At 47.7% G+C, this 21,205-nt stretch overlaps 2 protein-coding genes across 2 annotated transcripts in view; one reads left to right on the top strand and one right to left on the bottom strand.

The window, feature by feature from the left end:
- Positions 1–504: 504 nt before the first annotated feature.
- NPHS1 (NPHS1 adhesion molecule, nephrin) overlaps positions 505–21,205 on the bottom strand; it is a 42,689-nt gene continuing 21,988 nt past the window's right edge. Inside the window, exons 17-29 of the mRNA XM_075278861.1 lie at positions 20,658–20,779; positions 19,760–19,925; positions 19,414–19,570; positions 18,908–19,059; positions 18,540–18,651; positions 17,927–18,108; positions 17,678–17,737; positions 17,092–17,208; positions 16,429–16,453; positions 16,124–16,232; positions 15,919–16,033; positions 721–827; positions 505–633 (exon numbers count right to left, since the gene is read on the bottom strand). Of these exons, the coding sequence (XP_075134962.1) occupies positions 505–633; positions 721–827; positions 15,919–16,033; positions 16,124–16,232; positions 16,429–16,453; positions 17,092–17,208; positions 17,678–17,737; positions 17,927–18,108; positions 18,540–18,651; positions 18,908–19,059; positions 19,414–19,570; positions 19,760–19,925; positions 20,658–20,779 (1,553 nt within the window). The remainder of the gene's footprint in view (positions 634–720; positions 828–15,918; positions 16,034–16,123; positions 16,233–16,428; positions 16,454–17,091; positions 17,209–17,677; positions 17,738–17,926; positions 18,109–18,539; positions 18,652–18,907; positions 19,060–19,413; positions 19,571–19,759; positions 19,926–20,657; positions 20,780–21,205) is intronic.
- On the top strand, positions 9,835–11,438 carry LOC142209155 (uncharacterized). The gene is made up of 2 exons (XM_075278090.1): positions 9,835–9,874; positions 10,090–11,438. Exons 1-2 carry the CDS (start codon positions 9,835–9,837, stop codon positions 11,436–11,438), a joined length of 1,389 nt encoding a protein of 462 aa, XP_075134191.1.

The raw sequence follows: 21,205 nt of genomic DNA, 5'->3' as shown, positions 1-21,205 counted from the left end.
AGTCCCACAGAGTGGCGCTGCGATAGCTGAATAAAATGTGTCTCTGGATACGGCGCACGCCCAAGTCTGATCTATTGAGTAATGGGAACCTGGCCAGTTTGGGGGCTATTACTACACATGTCCTCTAAATCTGATCAAAAGCTCCAAGAATCCAGTGAAACGCATCAAAAACCAAATAATCAACCAGCAAGTAGATCTCTCTTTATTTATCCATCTTAAGGAATTTCATGTTTTTGTAAACAAACTTTACCCCGATCTCTCCCCACCCCCGACCCCTAAATTGATATGTTCTGTGATACTGTACAATTAGATTCTAGATGTTTTTTCTTCAACATATTCTACTACTACAGTATTTGCTACTGAACTAAAAGTCTGGTTATCACTTTACCAAAAAATTGGGAGGGACTAGAAAAAATAAGTTAGAGGACATCATTTGTTGCATAGCCATCGTTCAACTGGTTATTACTTGGAAGTTCTGGGATCAAAAAACCATTCTCCAATATTTTATACCAAGTGTCCCTGTCCCCCATATGGTGTCTCGTACGTTGCAGACAACGGCAAGGCTGGTTCATCGTATACCCTGCCTCCTGCTCCCTGGTATACATCCCAAGGCTGGTCTCCTCTGTCTCTGTCCTGATGAGACATAAAAATATCATCTACAAGTAATAACCAAGAAGAGACAAGAACAGAATAGACAGATGTAAGGATTGTCTCACTAACCGTAGGTCCATGCTGCCATGTTGTTTTGTGAGATGTTGGGTATTCTCCTCTAACTTCCTCATATTCATGGTGGCCAGAGGCTCCATACCAGTCTTCATATCCTCCTTCTAAAAAAAAAAAAGTTCACCTTACATAATACTGCTCCAATCTACAAAAATCTACAGTGAGTACTGTAATATTGTACACAATATAATAAAATATAGCTTCTATAAGTCTGCCCATCGCTAAAAATATAACAACTATGATTCTGTTCCATACACTAGCATAAATGGATTATAATACTTCTGTAGTACTATAATACTACAAAAAATATGACTATTATAGTACTACTATATGCTGTATTCTATATACTGGAAAATATCTACTATAATACTGCTCCTATGTACAAGAATATAACTACTATAATACTGCTCCTATGTACAAGAATATAACTACTATAATACTACTCCTATGTACAAGAATATAACTAATATAATACTGCTCCTATGTACAAGAATATAACTACTATAATACTACTCCTATGTACAAGAATATAACTAATATAATACTGCTCCTATGTACAAGAATATAACTACAATACTGCTCCTATGTACAAGAATATAACTACTATAATACTGCTCCTATGTACAAGAATATAACTACTATAATACTGCTCCTATGTACAAGAATATAACTACTATAATACTGTTCCTATGTACAAGAATATAACTACTATAATGCTACTCCTATGTACAAGAATATAACTACTATAATACTGCTCCTATGTACAAGAATATAACTACTATAATACTACTCCTATGTACAAGAATATAACTACTATAATACTACTATGTACAAGAATATAACTACTATAATACTGCTCCTATGTACAAGAATATAACTAATATAATACTACTCCTATGTACAAGAATATAACTACTATAATACTGCTCCTATGTACAAGAATATAACTATTATAATACTGCTCCTATGTACAAGAATATAACTACTATAATACTACCTCCTATGTACAAGAATATAACTACTATAATACTGCTCCTATGTACAAGAATATAACTACTATAATACTACCTCCTATGTACAAGAATATAACTACTATAATACTGCTCCTATGTACAAGAATATAACTACTATAATACTGCTCCTATGTACAAGAATATAACTACTATAATACTACTCCAATGTACAAGAATATAACTATTATAATACTGCTCCTATGTACAAGAATATAACTACTATAATACTACTCCTATATACAAGAATATAACTACTATAATACTGCTCCTATGTACAAGAATATAACTACTATAATACTGCTCCTATGTACCAGAATATAACTATTATAATACTGCTCCTATGTACAAGAATATAACTACTATAATACTACTCCTATGTACAAGAATATAACTACTATAATACTACTCCTATGTACAAGAATATAACTAATATAATACTACTCCTATGTACAAGAATATAACTACTATAATACTGCTCCTATGTACAAGAATATAACTACTATAATACTACTCCTATGTACAAGAATATAACTACTATAATACTACTCCTATGTACAAGAATATAACTACTATAATACTACTCCTATGTACAAGAATATAACTACTAAAATACTACCTCCTATGTACAAGAATATAACTACTATAATACTACTCCTATGTACAAGAATATAACTACTATAATACTGCCTCCTAGCTGTGAGGTTGTGTCTGGTAGTTCTCCTGATGTCTGGAGATAGCCCAGGGCGGGGCCACCCTGGGCGGGGAAGCTCCCCAACCAAGGCCCAGGCTTCCAGGCCTACACTGGGAGAAAACTCCCAGGCTTCTTCTAATGGGGATGTTAATCCCAAAGTGAATGCTCAGAAAAAGACCGTGCAGAATGTCAGTAGTGTCGGTGTAAAGAAGATTGGTGGTGAAGATTGCGGTCTAAAGAATGAAGTACCAGCAGCAAGTGTGTCCCAGAAAAGTCTTGTGAGACAACCAGTCAGCCCAGCTATGCAGCGTCCTGGACAACATGGAGACTCCAAGATGGTAACTCCTGTTGCAAACCTGAAAGTTTCTAAGCCAAGCCAGCAGTGTGCACAGGAGGTGAGGCAGAGCCCGGCACATCCACCAGGTGTACAGCTCACAGACAGAGGAGGACATCATTGGAGAGACAGACATTGCAGGAGAACCTGCAGCAACATGATGTTGTGTCCAGTATGGCGTGTGCGGGCCGCACAAGATCTCAGGCCGCTGGTGGGAGCAGCAGGAATGTCACAAAGCCTGCAGATGCTGCACAGGTAAAACCTGCAGGGAAATCTCCGGAGGTTTCCAAGACTGTCTGTAACCCAAACCATGGGAATTGTAATCCAGCTCCAGCCTAGACAGCAGGTCATAAACCTGGAGCTACTGTGAAACCAGCCATGGGGAAGTCTGCAACACCACAACCACAGGTGAAAGGGACCCCGCTGGCACCAGAGACTGCAACACCGTGTAGGCCGCATCCACAACCACCAGTGAAAGAGACCCCGCTGGCACCAGAGACTGCAACACCGTGTAGGCCGCAACCACAGCCACCAGTGAAAGAGACCCCGCTGGCACCAGAGACTGCAACACCACGTAGGCCGCAACCACAGCCACAGGTGAAAGGGACCCCGCTGGCACCAGAGACTGCAACACCACGTAGGCCGCATCCACAACCACCAGTGAATGAGACCCCGCTGGCACCAGAGCTGCAACTTGCACATCAGATCCCGGCACTGGTAAGCAAAATGGAGGAACTTAAGGCTTACAAACAGATGCTGCAGATTGACATAGACTCTGTGTATAAGCTAAAAACTGCCAACCCTAAGCATAATGCCGTATATGACCGCAGGCTGCATGATTTGAGTATAGAACTGGCTGATGTGGTAAAACAGCTGGACTGTGTACTAGAGAGGATGGGACCCCTGGCTGAGTCCTATCGAAACCAGGAGCGATTTACCCAGTACCAGCATACTGAATCCAGATCTTCTGAAGCTGTACCAGGGTTAGATCCCATCCCAAATGTGTCCCAGCAGGTGACCAGGCCGATCCTACAACCAGCCAGCTTCTCATTCCAGAAGGGAGAAGTCTCCAAACATGCACAGCAGACGCAGGAACCTGCAACTGTCCCTGAGCAGCAGCATGAAGTCCAGGTAACAGCAGTGGCACCGCAAGTCCCAGCAGAGGCAATACAAGTCTCAACAGAGGTACTACAAGTCCCAGCAGAGGCCCCACAAGTCCCAGCAGAGGCCCCACAAGTCCCAACAGAGGCCCCACAAGTCCCAACAGAGGCACCACAAGTCCCAGTAGAGACTGTGCAGCTGCAGGACAATGGACATATATCCATGTGTCAGGGTGATGCGGAGACACACCAGGGCTTTGTTGTTGGGGAACAGACTGGGGCCAGTGATGTTGCTGTAAATGAAGGGGCTGTAGCTAATACCCAATCTGTATGGGCTGTAGAGGTACCTGATGATGTCATACATGTGGATGGGGAGCATGACTATAACATGGTCTAGTAAGAGCTGTGCTTGACCTCCAACCCCCACCCATTCTATCTTATTATAACAAGGACACTGACAACTGAGTTGGAAGTAACGGCCACAGCAGCCACTTTTATTAACACAAATAAACAAAATCTCCTTTGAAGACATACCAAAAATAACAGTGACAATGCATATATAAAATTAACATTATAACATCAACTTTTTTCCTCCCCAGGATAGTTCCACCCCGATCTAAGGAGGGGTCTCTGAAAGGCAATATGTACTCAACTATAATAGCAACTCGCAGACTCCGGCTATTACCCCTGGCCGTGCACACCTAACCCAAGGGCACCCACACCGGAGTGTCTATCCGTCCTGGGTACCCTGCCTCAGGACTTACCAAACATGAATCTCCCAACCATTATCCATCCTGAAAAGTGGGTGGAGTTAACCCACTTTGATTCTCCACCCCCGTTTTGCCTACAAAGACCCCTCCTACCCATGCCACGGCGATCGGGCGTGACCCCTTACGCCCGCTCGTCTCCCCACACGCGCACTGCTCTCTCAATGCCCTCCTGTATCCCTAAAAGCCAAATATCAATGCCGATGGCATTGAGGTGAACCCCATCGGGTCGAAAAAGATCAGGGGACACCACCTCCAGCTCATGGTGCCTAACCACAATACCGCCATTCCGGGCTACGAACTTACCCACCGCCCGATTAAGCTTAATCCTAGCCCTGTTAATGCCCGCCGGTGAGCGAGCATGTCTCCAAGACAACCTAGCCACGATGTCAGACCACACGACAATAATGCCTGGAAAAGTCGTAAACAAGCGCAAAAGGTCTAGCTTAATATCCCGAGTCACCTCCCTGGCCGAGCGTAACCCCAGGTCATTTCCCCCGGCGTGCACAACCAAAACATCCGGGGACCTGTCCATATTGACATAATACTGAAGCTCACCCAGCAACCGGGACCACAGCAAACCCCTAACCCCGATCCACTTGATATGAACCTCCATCCTGTCAAATCCTAACTGTCGCCCAGCCGGCCGAGCCTCCGCGCGAACTCCACCCCAGTGGACATAAGAATGGCCAGCGATCCAGACCAAACACGTGGACGAGCCTGCAACACAATAAACAAAATCAGAAACAAAGAACCCCCCCCACAGGCAACAACCCCAACCACCCCAACCGTTCAAAGCAAATGCGGCCTAACATATAAACGGAAACGGTCGGACTCCCAACGCCCAATGCGCCTTATGACACAGTCTGGCAAACCCCAGCGCGCCGCCTCAGTGGCGGCCCCAATCCGAAAGGAATGGGAGCTAAAATCCTTCGGCGACAGCCCCAATGCTGCCAGGCCCTTCCGCAAAACTTGAACAAATTGAAAACGTGACAGACACGACATATCCCTATGAATCAACAAGGACATACCGCCCGCCGGGCGCAGACGTAAAAATTCCTCATAACAGTTCACAGGGCAGACCGCCGACCCACGCAGACGATGCAAGCGAACCACCATGCCCCTACCCTCCTGGTCGGTCTTGGAACGACGCACCCTGCAGACTAAGTCATCCCCAACAATTTGGCAATCCCCAAACAACAGCCCGCCCGGGCACACCCGACTACGAGACACCAACTCAGAAACTCTAAAGGCCCCAAAAAATGCCAGTGAAAAGGCCAAACTAAACAGGACCACCTCGTAATCAGACGCACATACACGTCCCAACGCCCCAACCAAATCCCGAACAAGTGAAAAGGATAAAGGCCGACGGCGGTCGCGGACCGACGCCCCTCGGCGAAAGCCTTTGACCGCCTGCCGAACCAAAAAGGACTTGGTACAATCATGAAAACCCCGAAACTTGAGCCAGAATGCCACCGCGGACATCCTCCGAGACAAACCAGCCGGAGACACACCGGAACTAAAAGACAGACCCACAAACACCAACAAGGACGCTTCCAAATCCTCCGGGCCCGCATGCAGTTCCTGTAACAAACCCTCCCACTCTAACCAAACCTGCGAATATCCAGCCCACGTTGCGTCGCCCAGGGACCGCCGCACCAAAGACACCGCCAAACTCAGACCATCGCCCAAAGTTCTTCCGGGCAGCAGAGGCCCTCCTTGTCGGCTTCCGGCGCCACCTCCCGAAATCTGTCCCACTGAAAACGAGAGAGGGAATCTGCTATAACATTACGCGAACCAGGCAAATGCACAGCCACAAAATACGCATTAAGCTCAAGCCCTCTCAGAACCAAACGCCGCAACAACCGAACTACAGGCGGCGAATTCGCGGACTGCGAATTGATGGCCTGGACAACACCCAAATTATCGCACAAGAAGCGGACCCTCTGATTGCGCAACTGATCACCCCAAACCATAGTAGCTACCACAATTGGAAAAAGTTCCAACAAGGCCAGATTCCGGACCCATCCATTCGCACGCCAAGCCTGAGGCCACTCCCCAGCACACCACTGACCCTGGAAGTAAGCCCCAAACCCATGCGCCCCGGACGCATCCGTAAACAGTTCCAAATCCACGTTAGAAACTAGAGCCCCTTGCAGTAACGACCGCCCATTGTATCTGGACAAGAAACCCTCCCAAACCAGCAAATCCTCCCGTAACTCAGACCCCAAGCGGACAAAATGAAAGGGCAGCCGAACGCCCGCCGTGGCAGCAGCCAGGCGCCGACAGAAAACCCTACCCATGGGCATGATGCGGCAGGCAAAGTTAAGGCGACCCAACAGGGACTGCAACTCCCGTAAACGAAGCTTTTTCTGCCGCACCGCCCGGCCCACTAATTCCCGCAACTCCCCCACCTTATCCTCTGGCAACCTGCACTCCTGCCGCTCGGTATCGATGACAATGCCCAAAAACTTAACAACAGAGGCCGGGCCCTCCGTCTTTTCAGGGGCAAGCGGAACACCAAAGCTCCTGCAGGTATCCTCCATGGCCTGCAAAAGCAATGGACAGACCCACGAACCAGGAGGGCCGATGAAAAGGAAGTCATCAAGGTAGTGCAGCACCGAGTCTACCTGAACCCGGTACCGCACTACCCACTCCAAAAAGGTGCTGAACTCCTCGAAAAAGGCACAGGAGATCGAGCACCCCATCGGCAAACATTTGTCAATAAAGTACCCCCCCTGCCATTTACACCCCAACAGGTGAAAGCTGTCTGGGTGCACAGGCAAAAGACGAAAAGCCGCCTCTATGTCAGTCTTTGCAAGAAGCGACCCCTTCCCATACCTCCGAACCCAAGCTAAGGCTGCATCAAACGAGGCATAGGACACCGCACACAAAGCAGGATCAATACCGTCATTAACCGACGACCCCTCAGGGTGTGACAAGTGGTGAATGAGGCGGAATTTGTTGGGCTCCTTTTTGGGCACCACCCCCAAAGGAGAAATCCGAAGCCCCTCAACAGGATGACGCTCAAACGGCCCCGCCATGCGACCTAAGGCCACCTCTTTCGCCAACTTGTCAGACACCACCGCGGGGTGAGCCAGAGCCGACGCCAGATTCCTAGGCTCCCCCCCACCCCCCAAATTAGAACATGGATAACGAAAACCCTCGGAAAAACCTTTAAACAAACGCGCGGCCGCCGACCTATTTGGATACCGCCCGAGAAAATCCGCCATCCTTTCCACCCTCACCGGAGTCGCCCCTCTTGTCAATATCTCCGCCCCTACCCTTGCCCTTTTTAAAACAACGGGTAAGGGGGTGAGTCCCCCCGCAACCGGAACACTCGTGTTTGAAGCGACAGTCGCCTCCAAACTTACAGTGCCCCTCATTGTATTGCCAACAGCAACCTTTTCCCGCTCCAGCCGGACGTCCCGACGCAGACCCGGAGCCTCCGAACCCATCCCGAAAGGACTGACCCCCACCCCCTTTTGTAGCCGCCATTAATTTCATCCATGAGCTGATATCCTTGTGGTCCCATCGTAAGGAAGGACGCACCGCCTTCCGCTGACGGAAGTGCTCATCGTACCGGAGCCACGCATTCCCCCCGTAAACGCGGTACGCTTCCCCAATAGAGTCAAGGTAGCAGAAGAGGCCCGAACAGTTGTCAGGCGCCTTCTCGCCCACGACACTCGCCAGAATACAAAAGGCCTGAAGCCAATTGGAGAAGGTGCGAGGAATGAGCCGATAGCGGCGCCGTTCCTCCTCCTCCTTCTTGCACTCATCCGGTTTAACCCTATCCAAATTAAATTTTTCAAGGGGGAGGAGGGAGAAGATCTCCACATACTCCCCCTTCCAAATTTTTTCCCGCACCTCCTGCTTCAAATGCACCCCCAGCGGCCCTTCAAAACACACATAAACCTCCCCTTTCGCCGAATCTGCCATACGCACATCCTCCTTTCCCACCGCCAAACCTGACTCAGGGGCAACAACGCCAGCATTAGCTTCCGCAACCACCTCAATGACACCCTGCGCCACCCCTGCGCCCGCGCCAGCCAGACCACTACCCCCGCCCTCAGCCGCAACCACCGCCGGGAACAACCCAACACCACTAACGCTAGGGGCCCCAACACTGCACGCCCCAACCGGACCACCCGGGGCCGCCCATACCGGCACCGGGGACCCCCTACCAATCCCCCCACCGGAACCCAGGAGCTGTTGAAAACCACACAAAACACCCTGCAAAGAAGCTATTAACTGTGACGGATCCCCCCCCACACCCCCTCCCTCCCCCCCCACCGAAGCAGAAGGGGTGATGTAACACTCACCAGCTCGAGCGGGCACCCGGGGCCCGGCAGCCGTCCCTCCCGATGAGAAGCCACCTCCAGGCAGCAGCGACGCAGCAGGCAGTCCAGGGGGATAGGCCAGCACAGCGCTGCCCACAGAGTCCTCCACAGGGGCCGACGTGGTAGCTGAGCTGCTCCTGCAGCCAGCCCGCCCTCCGGGCGTTCGCTCTTCACTAGACCGCGCCGGAGGGGGAGGAGCAGCAGCCTCCGCCTCTTCCCCTTCGCCAGAGTCGTCATCCGCATCGTCATCAGAGGGGGCGGGGCTATCTCCGGAAGCACACGCCCCACCGCCGGCCCGCACCAGGAAATCCAAAGATGGCCGCCGGCCAGGCACTTCCGGTGGGACCGCGGCAGCCAGCTCCAGACTTGAGGCCCGGCCCCCGGACTGGGAAGCCGGGAGGGATTGCAGAGGGTCAGCGGAGGCATCCTGGACAGCACCGGACCTCTTCTCTCGACGAGCCCGCCCCCGGCTAGGAACATCAGCGACAGGGGCGGCCGCAGCAGCACAAACAGGATCCCGACGCCGGGGGGAGGGGGACACGCGCCTGGATCCCCCCGGAACCACACGCCCAGACCGCAAAGCCGGATTCCTCCCCACGTCGCTCCCAGCAGGCAAGGAGCGCCGGCCGGGAGGCAACGCCGGAGGGTCCCTTGCGGGGCTCCGTCTGCGACGCCTGGGCTGCGGGGACAGCTCAGGACTGAGCCGTTCAGGAGGCCGGGCACGACGCCTCGCCGGCCTAGCATCCCCTCCAGGGGCAGGAGAAACATCCACCGGAGGGGCCCCCAAGAAGCGTTCTTGGAGCCAGCCAGAGCCCCGGTGTAGGGCAGTCTGGCGGATCTCCCGAAGCAGCGCATCAAGGTCAGACATGGTAAGTGGCACAACTATTCACCACGCTTCTCCTAGTTGTAATGAGCCCCACATAGCCTATATTATTTACTAAATATCCCTGCTTTAACCCTCCCCTTGTCCCTTACTTAACCCCTTAACCTTAACTTGCCCTAGCTGCTCTCATCCCTTATATAGTCATGTGCTTTACTTCACTACCCTTTCAGGTCCGTTACGTTTTGCTATCTGGAGGTTGCACAAAACGCTGCGTGTGATTTTCCCCCTCTGATATCAGGTACGCAAGGTGTGACAGGCCCTGGCGGCCCTCATAACCCTGGTAGTGCGCCCCGTCAGGATCCTCCCAGGAACGCCTGGAGCCGTGGCGCTCCTTCCTTCAATTCTGGCGCTCACTACACTGGCCAGGCATTTAAGCGGAGGAATGTTGTCAGGTTTAAGCACCGAGGGGCCAAGGAGGATCTCCCAGACAGGAGGTTTGTGGTGAGGGAGCTCCTGTGCCACCAGATGGGGTTCACACCGGCTGACATCCTGGCCATCATAAATTTACCAGACAGACAGGGATATGATGTCAGCTTTAAGCTCATGGCTAGTCTGGACAGGTTCTGGGTGAATTACACCCATCTCAGGGACAGTGAGGGTTGGAATAAATTTACTTTTATCCCTATCTCCAGGCCAGATACAGTCACTGTCAACATCGTCTTTTGGAATGAATCTGTTCCTCCTCAGGATATTGTGGTGTGGCTCAGAAGACATTGCGACCTGATGTCTGACCTCACTAAGAACAGAGATGCTGATGGTATCTGGACTGGAGGGTGGAAGGTCCTGGTGAGACTGCACCAGTATAATAACATCACGTCCCATCTTCCAAACTCCTTCTTCATTGGCAGAGAAAAAGGCATCTGCTTTTATCCTGGTCAACCCAGGAAATGCTTTAAGTGTGGTAAGACCGGCCATGTGGCTAGTGTGTGTACGGTGGTCAAGTGCAGCCTGTGCGGGGAGCTCGGCCATGTCAGTGCCAACTGCCAAAACATCCGCTGTAACCTATGCGGGCAGATGGGTCACCCGCACAGGGACTGTCCACACGCCTGGCACAACGTCAGTAAGGATTATCCTGATGACGAATTGGTGGCAGTGGCAGACGCCCTAGAGGAGGAGGCCCTGATGTCAGGGACTATACTTACCAGGCAGGAGGTCCAGCAGGAGCCAGGTGATACTGCACCAGAACCTCAGCCCTCAGATAGTACGCAGGGTAACATGGAGGTGGTCACCCAGGATCAGCCACAGGCCACCTCTCATGAGTCACCATCTGAAGAGGGTCAGGTAAAGCAAGCCAAGCGGAAGAAAAAAGACCCGTCCTCTCGCAAGCCTGAGCAAGGTGATAACACAGGCCCAAAAGCCATGAAAACCGTCAGTAGTGGAGCTGGAGTGATGGTCCTGTCCAACAGGTACGACGTGTTGTCAGAGTCAGATGGTGACTATGAGAGAGAGCTGCAGAGGATAGATGGGGAATGTGAGGAAGACACAGGGCACCCCCCAACAAAGCGGAAGCCCATTGCTGTGGAGGCTGCGGTAGAGTCTGACATGGAGACTGGTGGGAGACAGGGAGATTCAGACTCTGATTTATGATGGCGGTCACATCTCTATTCATCTTCTGCTGTGTTATGATGGCTGGGTTCTCCCTAACAATCTGTTCTACCAATGTAAATAGCATGAAAGTGAGAAGGACGAGACATGCGGTATACGAGCACCTCAGAGGTCTGGACGCAGATGTCATATTCCTACAGGAGACACGTTTAACAACTTTAGGTCATCTGCGTGAGGCTGAGAGGGAATGGCGGTCTGGTCCTTCCTACTGGTCACTGGCTGTGGAGCCTTATGCCGGGGTAGCCATTTTATTTAATACCACAGTTATCACGGTGCACAGGATTACGGAGGTACATATGGGTAGGTGTCTGGTTCTGGAGGCCACTGTCCATGGTAGGAGGCTCCGCTTCATAAACATCTATGGCCCCCAGACAGTGGCTGAAAGAATCCAGCTACTTAGTGAGATGAAACAATACCTTTTTACCTCTGTGCCTGTGGTATTGGCTGGAGACTTCAATGTCACCAGGTCATCAGGTGACAGATCCTCCGGCAGAGCGGTGGCCAGAGACACCAAGGTCCTTAATAGCATCATCCAGCAAGCCAGTCTAAGTGATGTGTTCACACAGGGTGGTCGCAAGCCTAAGTTTACTTATTGTTGTGCTGAAAGGCGTAGTAGGATAGACATGGCCTTTGTATTACCCACAGAAGTTGTTACTGGGATAATGGAGAAAACTGTCCCATATTCTGACCATCTGGCCTTGGTCTTCTGCTTGGGTACCGCTAAGCGTCCTGACACTGGTAGGGGGTTATGGAGACTAAACTCCAGTCTGCTGGATGATGACTATGTCCAGAATTGTGTTCACTCTCTTTTACAAAGTCAACTAGAGAGAGTTGACTTTTATGATAACATGGCTGACTGGTGGGAGGATGTCAAGGAGGAGATCAGATCCCTCTTAAGGAGACTGTCAGTTAAGAAGGGGAAGAGTAAGTATAGCCAGTATCTCAGGCTGCGGAAAGAATTAGTGTCATTCTATTCGGCGGGCGGGGATGACCAACAAAAGATTGACCGGCTGAAATCTGAGATCAGTCAGTATCAGTACCGCAGGTATACATCCCTGGTTCTTGAACGGGATTATGGGTCCTTAGGGGCTCCGGATCCTTTTGAGAATTGCAGGGAGCGGGTGGAAAATAAATCGGTCACAGGTCTCACTGACTCCCAGGGTGTGTTACAGGAGTCTCGGGAGGGTATCCTGGGGGTGGTGAGAACTTACTATTCTGACTTGTTTCAGAAGAAGGTTTTGGATAGAGAGAAGGTGGCTCAATTCTTGGAGGCAACTCCGGGTCCTGATACTAATGATTTGGACTTTTCTCCTTTGACAGCAGAGTTAACAGTGGAGGAGGTGAAAGAGGCCATAGATAAGTTACATCTGAAGAAGGCACCAGGTCCAGATGGGATTACAGCTGAGTTCTATAAGAAATTCCGAGACCTCTTGGCACCAATTCTCGTGGATGTATACAAAACTAGTCTAGAAAACCACCTGATGCCTCCATCCATGAGAGTGTCCTCCCTGATCCTGCTGTCTAAAGGTAAAGAGCCTAGTGACATCAAGAACTGGAGGCCGATTGCCCTCTTGAATGTCGATAGGAAGATTCTTGCAAAAATTCTCTTCTCTAGATTAGTTTGTTTGTCCCCGGCACTGTTGGCAGGCTCACAGTTTGGCACAGTTAAAGGGCGGAACATCTCTGGAGCAGTTATCTCGATAAGGGAGATGTTTGAGAGATGTAAAGCTCTGAGGTGTGGGAGATATGTTGTGAGTCTTGACCAGGCTAAGGCCTTTGACAGAGTAGACCATGAGTATCTATGGATGACTTTGACAAAGTACGGTATTCCGGGACAATTTGTGGATTGGCTGAGAACTTTGTACCGTGAGGCAGAGAGCTTTCCTCTGATCAATGGTTGGCAGGGTGATACTTTCAGGGTTGAGGCAGGGGTGAGACAAGGTTGCCCACTGAGTCCATTACTGTATGTGTTTGCCATAGACCCGTTTCTTAGGTCACTGCAGGAGTGTGATTTTCAGGGGGCGCCGGTCCCCCACTGCTTGCCCCTGAGAGTCGTTGCCTACGCAGATGATGTGACTGTGGTGATATCTGAGCCTCGTGAGGTGGAGATGTTGTCTGCGGCCATCAGAAGTTACTCAGAGGCCTCCGGGTCTCTTGTCAACCTTGAGAAGAGTCAAGCTCTCTGGACGGGTCATACTGATCCTGCATTTGATCTGCCACAGTTTGCCCAGGCCTCCTCCTATATTAAGATCCTTGGGGTGAAATTCGGGAGGGATGATAATTGCAGACTAAATTGGAATTTGAAGAAAAGTTGGAATCCGGAAATGCAAAGGTTCAGCGATGGAAGAACTGGAGGCTGACCTATAGAGAAAGGGTTAAAATGTTGAAGACTTACCTGGTCCCTGTCTTCTTGTACGTCTCTGTTGTCTTTCCTTTGCCAGAATCTTTCTCCGCTAGGCTCTTTAGCCTGTTCTTCCAACTTTTGTGGGGGAACAGGTTGAACCCAGTAAAAAGAGGGATAACCTACCTACGGAGGAGAGAGGGTGGGCTGGATATGTTAAATCCAAGGATGTTTTTTGACTCCATGTTTCTAAAAGTAAATTTTGGTTGCCTGGACTCAGATAACAGCTCCCTGTGGGTAAATAGTATCAGGGACTGGATATTGCCTTTTGCAGAATCCTGGGTGCGAGGCGGCAGCCTTAAGAGGGGTCGATCGACTCGAGACTACCTCCCCCAGTATCTGGACTATGGCATAAGGTGCCTGAAAAAATGGGGAATTGAAAAGACCTATCTGGTGAGTAAGACCAGGAAAGATCTATACACCCGGGTATGTAAGACCTTCTATTGTCTCCAGCCAGCATTGAGGGACTGTACATCTACAACCCTGCAGGATAGTCTGAGGCTCCTCACTGGTCTGAGGCTCCCTGCAAAGTTCTTTGACATTGCCTGGCTATCTTTGCATGGGAAGCTTTTTGTAAGAGGCAACTTAAAACATCTCAGTGTGACAGATCGGGCATGTCCATTGGGTTGTCAGCAGGAGGAGACCATGGCACATTTTATATCAGAGTGCGGGGGAGGGCGAAAGATCTGGCAGGAAATATCCCGGAGGCTCAAAATTCCCCGATTACAGTCTCTCAAATACCCCGAGATTGTATATGGCATCCCAACTAATATAGGTGACATTAACCGGGAGACCCTGTATATTATTATTACTGTCATCAAATATTATCACTGGCATACAAGGACCCAGGAGTCCCTACACAGAGAGCCCTTCCGTCATATGACCGCTGTCACATATATCATGTCTGAACTGAGGTGGATAAAGTCTCTGGAGGTCAGAAAAAAGCCCGATAATGTAAAATTGTGGAGAAATGTATATATCGATTGCTGAATACTCTGATCACACTGCAAATAAGTCTGTTCATTTATTTATGGATTTATTTTTTCCCCTCTTTTTCCTGCCAGCAATGGACTCTTAAGTTAAAGTGATTCTCAGTTTTGTTATTTGACGGACATGTCTGATTTATGTTATATTATTATTAGCTATTAATTCTGCTGGAATGTAATGTATTTTTGTTTTGTTTTTACTAATAAAAATTACCTCCTATGTACAAGAATATAACTACTATAATACTACTCCTATGTACAAGATATAACTACTATAATACTACTCCTATGTACAAGATATAACTACTATAATACTACTCCTATGTACGAGAATATAACTACTATAATACTGCTCCTATGTACAAGAATATAACTACTATAATACTGCTCCTATGTACAAGAATATAACTACTATAATACTACCTCCTATGTACAAGTTTATAACTACTATAATACTACCTCCTATGTACAAGAATATAACTACTATAATACTACTCCTATGTACAAGAATATAACTACTATAATACTACTCCTATGTACAAGAATATAACTACTATAATACTACCTCCTATGTACAAGAATATAACTACTATAATACTACCTCCTATGTACAAGAATATAACTACTATAATACTACCTCCTATGTACAAGAATATAACTACTATAATACTGCTCCTATGTACAAGAATATAACTACTATAATACTACCTCCTATGTACAAGAATATAACTACTATAATACTACCTCCTATGTACAAGAATATAACTACTATAATACTACCTCCTATGTACAAGAATATAACTACTATAATACTACCTCCTATGTACAAGAATATAACTACTATAATACTGCTCCTATGTACAAGAATATAACTACTATAATACTGCTCCTATGTACAAGAATATAACTACTATAATACTGCTCCTATGTACAAGAATATAACTACTATAATACTGCCCCTATGTACAAGTATATAACTACTATAATACTGCCCCCTATGTACAAGTATATAAGTACGTTTATACAATACATATACTGGCTCTCTTGGTTACACTATTAGTGATCTTGTACTTACCCGCCCAGCTCTGATATTCCGGATCCCCCCTCTCTACACTCTCATATTGGGGGGACAGTGAGGGCTGATAATCTCGGGTTGGGTAGTAATACAGTCCTGACCCTGAAACACTGTCCTATAAAAGATAATATGGAGTATTATATGTATAATATATACAGTATATATTGCTGCTATATTCTTATCCTCCCTATATACCCCCCCTCACCTGGTATACGCTGCTGCCGCTGGTCTCAGAGCCGCTGTCTATCAGTAACGTCTTCTTCGCGTGTGCATTAATCAGTTCTCCGTACTCATTGAGGGCTCCATGAGGTGAACTGCAAGGGTTAAATGCATAGAGTAAGATTCATAGGGGCATTTTCTGAGATACAGCGCCACTCATGTCTGTGGCTTTGTCAGGTATTGCAGGTTTTTATTTATACCCACACAACCACTTTAAATGTTATATATACACCTTTTGTATATAAAAAAAAAAAATAGTAAGACATCGATTACTTTCAGAATTTTTCTTACCCCTCGTCCTTCTTCACTTCATCCCCTGTGAAACAGAAGAGAAACTTCAATATGTGCAAAATCCACTTCTATATCTTTGAGGGGTTTTTTATATCGCACTTCTATTTTGTGCTGTGTGGTTTCTACAATGGAAACCGTCAGCAATCTGCTGTGGACCGATCCACTCTATTCACTATGCATATTTATAGACATATACAGTAGTAGTGCATCGGGTGTCCTAGGCTATGCTGACTGTGCATGTTTATGAAGCGGTCACGGGTAGGGTTGAGCGATCGGGAAAGATCGGATCCTGATCGGTGATCGAGCAAATTTCACGATCGCGATTAGGATCGGCTGGAAAATGATCGGATTTGGAAATCTCAAGATCGGCTCAACCCCACTGTATATATAATATACAATTAGGGTTGAGCAATCAGAATCGGGAAAGATAGGACCCGATCGGCGATCGATCAAATTTCACGATCGGGATCGGGTGGAAAATGATCGGAAATCGGATTTTAAAATCGATCCTGAAATCTCAAGAGCAGGGGAGATAGCGGTCAAAGAAATTTGCATCATATAAGTATGACCAGCTTATAACTAAATCATCTTAAGATCAGTCAACATCAAACAGCCTGCTTGCTGACGCTTTCCAAGTTACATTCAATTATATTTTCTCTTTACCTTCTTTTATCTTCTTTCTGAACCTTCTCACCAGGCAGAAAACAAGTCCTGCACTAAATAGGAGGAGCAGTGACCCCCCTGCACCGATGCCGGCGAACATATATGGGGTCCAATGATCTGGGGGCACAAATAGGAAAAAATATAAACAGCATGTAGGGTTTCCATCCCTTATACTTTAGAAAGTGTAAAGTTTCTACATTGGCACCAATTTGGGGCGGCCTTCTTGCCAGAACTTCTCCTTTGCTCTATTAACAGCATTTCGTGATACGCTTTACAGCTGTCTCAAGGTCACGGGCAGCAATAGACTGAAACCAAGTCATTGAGGTCTATGGGAGAGTTTTGTATGTGTGGAGGCGTTATCTTCTATTGTAATCCTGTCTATAATGTAGATTAGGTGACTACTTCAAAGAAAACCCCTACAGATTTGGCAATTGTCGGTCTGTTTGGTTAAGTGGCCAGAGTGAAAATTACAGGATATATTACTTTATTAAATTATACCGTAGATGTTGATATGGAAAATTAAAAACAAAATCATCAAAAATTCTTTAAAAAAAAAAAATATTTCAGACTACTCTCAGTAACTCACCGGTCTTTGGCTCGGGAGGGGCAGATTGTGTGGGTTCGGGGATCTTCACATCAGTGTCCTCTGGAATGACATAAACCATTTAAAGGAACACTTCAGGCCAAACTGAGCTATGTCTAGTGCAGGGTATGAGGGGGCGGGGCATGACACAAGAATCCTCCTGTGTCATGCTCCGCCCCCTAAAGCCTGGCTCTTGAAGTAACGTTTCTGAGCGCTCCTTTAAGCATGACCTGTAAATGCGGCCTGGACTACCTTTAGTCGTGACGGTGAGCACAGCCCCGCCATCCGCATAGTCGCTGTCTCCCAGATTGTTGACGGCGTTCACAGAGAAGTTATACACCATGCCGCCTTTTAGGCCAACGATAGTGAAAACTGTGGACTGGGGTGGGAAGACGTCAACGTACATGTAACTGTCAGCGCCGGTCATCCGATACCTGCGAAACAAAAGTGTAGTTCTATCATCTGACCACTAGGCGGAGTATTAAGATGTGTTAAAATCACAATATTGCAGATTTTTTTGTAGTTTCTGACAATCCTGTGCATTGTAAAAGTCCCGTGTGTGGTAGGTACCAATAGTTCTATTCATACTGTGCCTTCTGGTTCTTGAATAGAATGCTAGTACTGCAGTGAGGACTGAACAGTAATGAGACTGCATGAAAAATCTAGAGAAAAAATGAACGTTGTGGAAAGCTTAGTAATATCTATTATGTCCATTCTAATGGCTTCCAAAAAACAAATTCCATCAAAAAGAACTGTAAAATATTTCTGTACAAGGGGCTCGTATTTTGCCGTTTTAGGTATTTTTTTAAATATTTTATCAAATTCCAAAGGGTGATGTTTAGATTACAAAAAAAAATCCACTCACCTGACTCGAAATTGTTGTTCCACTCCCCCATCAAATCCTTCTTTCCATCCCAGGGTCACTGAGCTGTGAGTGAAGCTCAGGATCTTCAGATCAGTAGGAGGATCGGGGCGACCTGCGGTGCGATACAGAGATAAGAGTCGCCACCTGATGGTCAAGATGTGAATAACAACTTGTGAGTATGTCTGAAACAATGACATTGATTGCTGTGACCTCTTCACTACTTACCAAGAACAGCGCCACACACTGTATAGTGGCTGTGCTTGGTATTGCAGTGCAGTCTCGTTTATTTGAATGAGACTGAGCAGCAGCATGGCCATGTGACTGATACATCAGACATTATAATTGATGACAGCTATATATTGCCTTACTGGTGCTGACTAGTTGGATCGAGAAGCTGTCAACTCCTAGAGCATTGGTCGCCGTGCAGGTAAAGATGGCGTAATCGCGCACCGCGCTTACATTGGCGATGATCAACGTGCTTTTGTGTATCCAAAGCTCGTGAGACGTCTTCACTGAATACCTAAGAGAGTGATATAATATAGACAGAGAGGATAAACCATTGCAAAATGACGCCCACCCCCTTTCATAGTACATTGGTTTCATCCAGAGATTTTTTTGGGTCGTGAAGAATTCAAAAAATTGCTCCAATTCGACGGCAAAAATACTGGTTGTGTCACTTCCTCCATCCTAAGGGGGTCATTCTGTTACTGGACTGTATATTTGCAGATGGTAAACTTGGGGGGAGCAGGATGGGGGCTCTAGAATGGCCCATTTGTTGACTTCAGTCAGTCGTAATATGGGAATTTCTAAGATGACTCCATGTAGCTGATGATCCACAAGGCTAAACACATTGGTCATCACTATATCTGGATACCTGGGGTTTGTGAAGTCCAAGGTGATGCCGTTCTTCGCCCAGCTGAAGGCCACGTTTGGGATCCCCTCGGCCTTACATTCGAGCCCTGTTGTGGTTTTCCCATCTCCGGGAACGGCCACTTTGCTCAAGTGGACACCTTTCTCTATTTCTGGCTTAACTATAGGAGAGAAGAATCACAAAAAGTGTCATGGTGGAGTAAAACAGACCGCCAGGAGGGTTAGAGGAGAAGGAGGGCCATCAGCTTCCATGGTTGGTCAGTCAGACCAGTCGGCTTATGGGAACTAGTCCCTGACTGAAGGTGAGGAGAGCAGTCCCTATGGACGACTCACCAGGAAATCCTACTTACAACGCACGATCAGACGGGCATCGGCCTTGACAGCTGGGGGGATTCCATTATCTACTGCGCATTCGTAGCGCCCGGCGTCCGACCTCTTGACGTCATTGATGATAAGTCGCCCGGTGAGACCATCAACTTCTCTTTCCAGACCGGACAAGTCTCGCTCCTCGTCTCCCTATGAGTGGGAACGATAAAAAAAATTGATCATCTACACCATTTTGTTCAGGTTTGCGACCAAAAACTTTCGTAGAAGAGGGCATGGCAAGGATGGGGTGTGGACAGGGGCATCGGCCCACCAGATCTATCACCATCAATGCCACAAAACTGGTGTAAACGTTGCCTGAAATCTATGCCTGCCACGAGTAAGTTTCAGGCACACGGCCCGGCAATGGGTGCACCCAATTTTTGATTGGGTGCACCCATAAATCAGACACATACTCTACTGGACCAGGAGAATTGAAGGCCGTCATTGACGTCATTGACATCATTGGGCTATATAAATCTCCCCCAATGACTCACTGTTTGTAGTTCTGGGCCCAAAGCCTGAGGCTGCACTACTGAGAGGTTCTTACGACAACATATCCCCATTTTCTTGTCATGGAGACAAATAATGATCTAGATCAATGTAGCTGAGACTATTTAATGTCAGACGGGCCCTCCGCAGTACCAGAGGTTCCTCCGGCGGGCCCACAATAATGGGGCTAGTATGGCCCAATACCTAGAGGCCTTCAGAATCCTTATACCTGATAGGCCCAATGAACTGCCATGAGACACTGACCAGAGGGGATGTAGATACCAATATGGATGGTGATAAAGCTCTACGCGTCTCACTACCCCATTCAGGAGTCCGTTCACACTTGGGCAGAAGTCGCATATATCTAGAGAAGGTTATAACATAGCCCCGCACCAGCCATCTCCACTGAAACATCTCCTCCGAAACAGGATTTGCGTCCGCCACGCACACGAGCGCCGCTCTCCCTCCCAAGTCCACTTCTGTCGGGTCAGCCAGGCTGCGGATGGACGGAGAATCTGTGTGCGAGGAAACGGAAAGATTAGATGAAGCTCCGCCATTGGTTACCAGTCCGTTATTGGTTCTGGAGTCGGCACAAGCACCTATATAATACAGTGTACTGGGTAGCATATAGAATAACGGACATGGCAGCCACGGACAAGTTGCTGCTGACAGATCTTTATTCTTATTTCCATGAACATTCACCTACATCAGGTTACAATGCCATATGGCCCAACTTTCAGAGAACGGAAAAGGGGACAGAGTGTGCGAATTTAGCCCCACCCACTTCACCTTTAAGTCCACCCATTTCCCATCCATATCTCTTGTGCTGCCATATAGTATAACCCCCCTACAGTCACCCTGACATGGTATGACCTTCTCCAGCTGCCCCCACATTATAATGCCCCCCTCCAGCTGCCCCATATTATAATGCCCCCTCCAGC

Source organism: Leptodactylus fuscus, chromosome 6 (assembly GCF_031893055.1).
Source record: "Leptodactylus fuscus isolate aLepFus1 chromosome 6, aLepFus1.hap2, whole genome shotgun sequence".
Taxonomy (NCBI): Eukaryota; Metazoa; Chordata; class Amphibia; order Anura; family Leptodactylidae; genus Leptodactylus; species Leptodactylus fuscus.
Note: the sequence above shows the minus strand (reverse complement) of the source record. Positions and strands in the feature narration are given on the sequence as shown.

Bases quoted from the DNA above. Each gene is read 5' to 3' on its own strand.
- LOC142209155 (XM_075278090.1), top strand. From the start codon at position 9,835: ATGGTAAGTGGCACAACTATTCACCACGCTTCTCCTAGTT. The intron at 9,875-10,089 runs GTAATGAGCCCC...CTCTGATATCAG, and splicing joins TCACCACGCTTCTCCTAGTT to GTACGCAAGGTGTGACAGGC.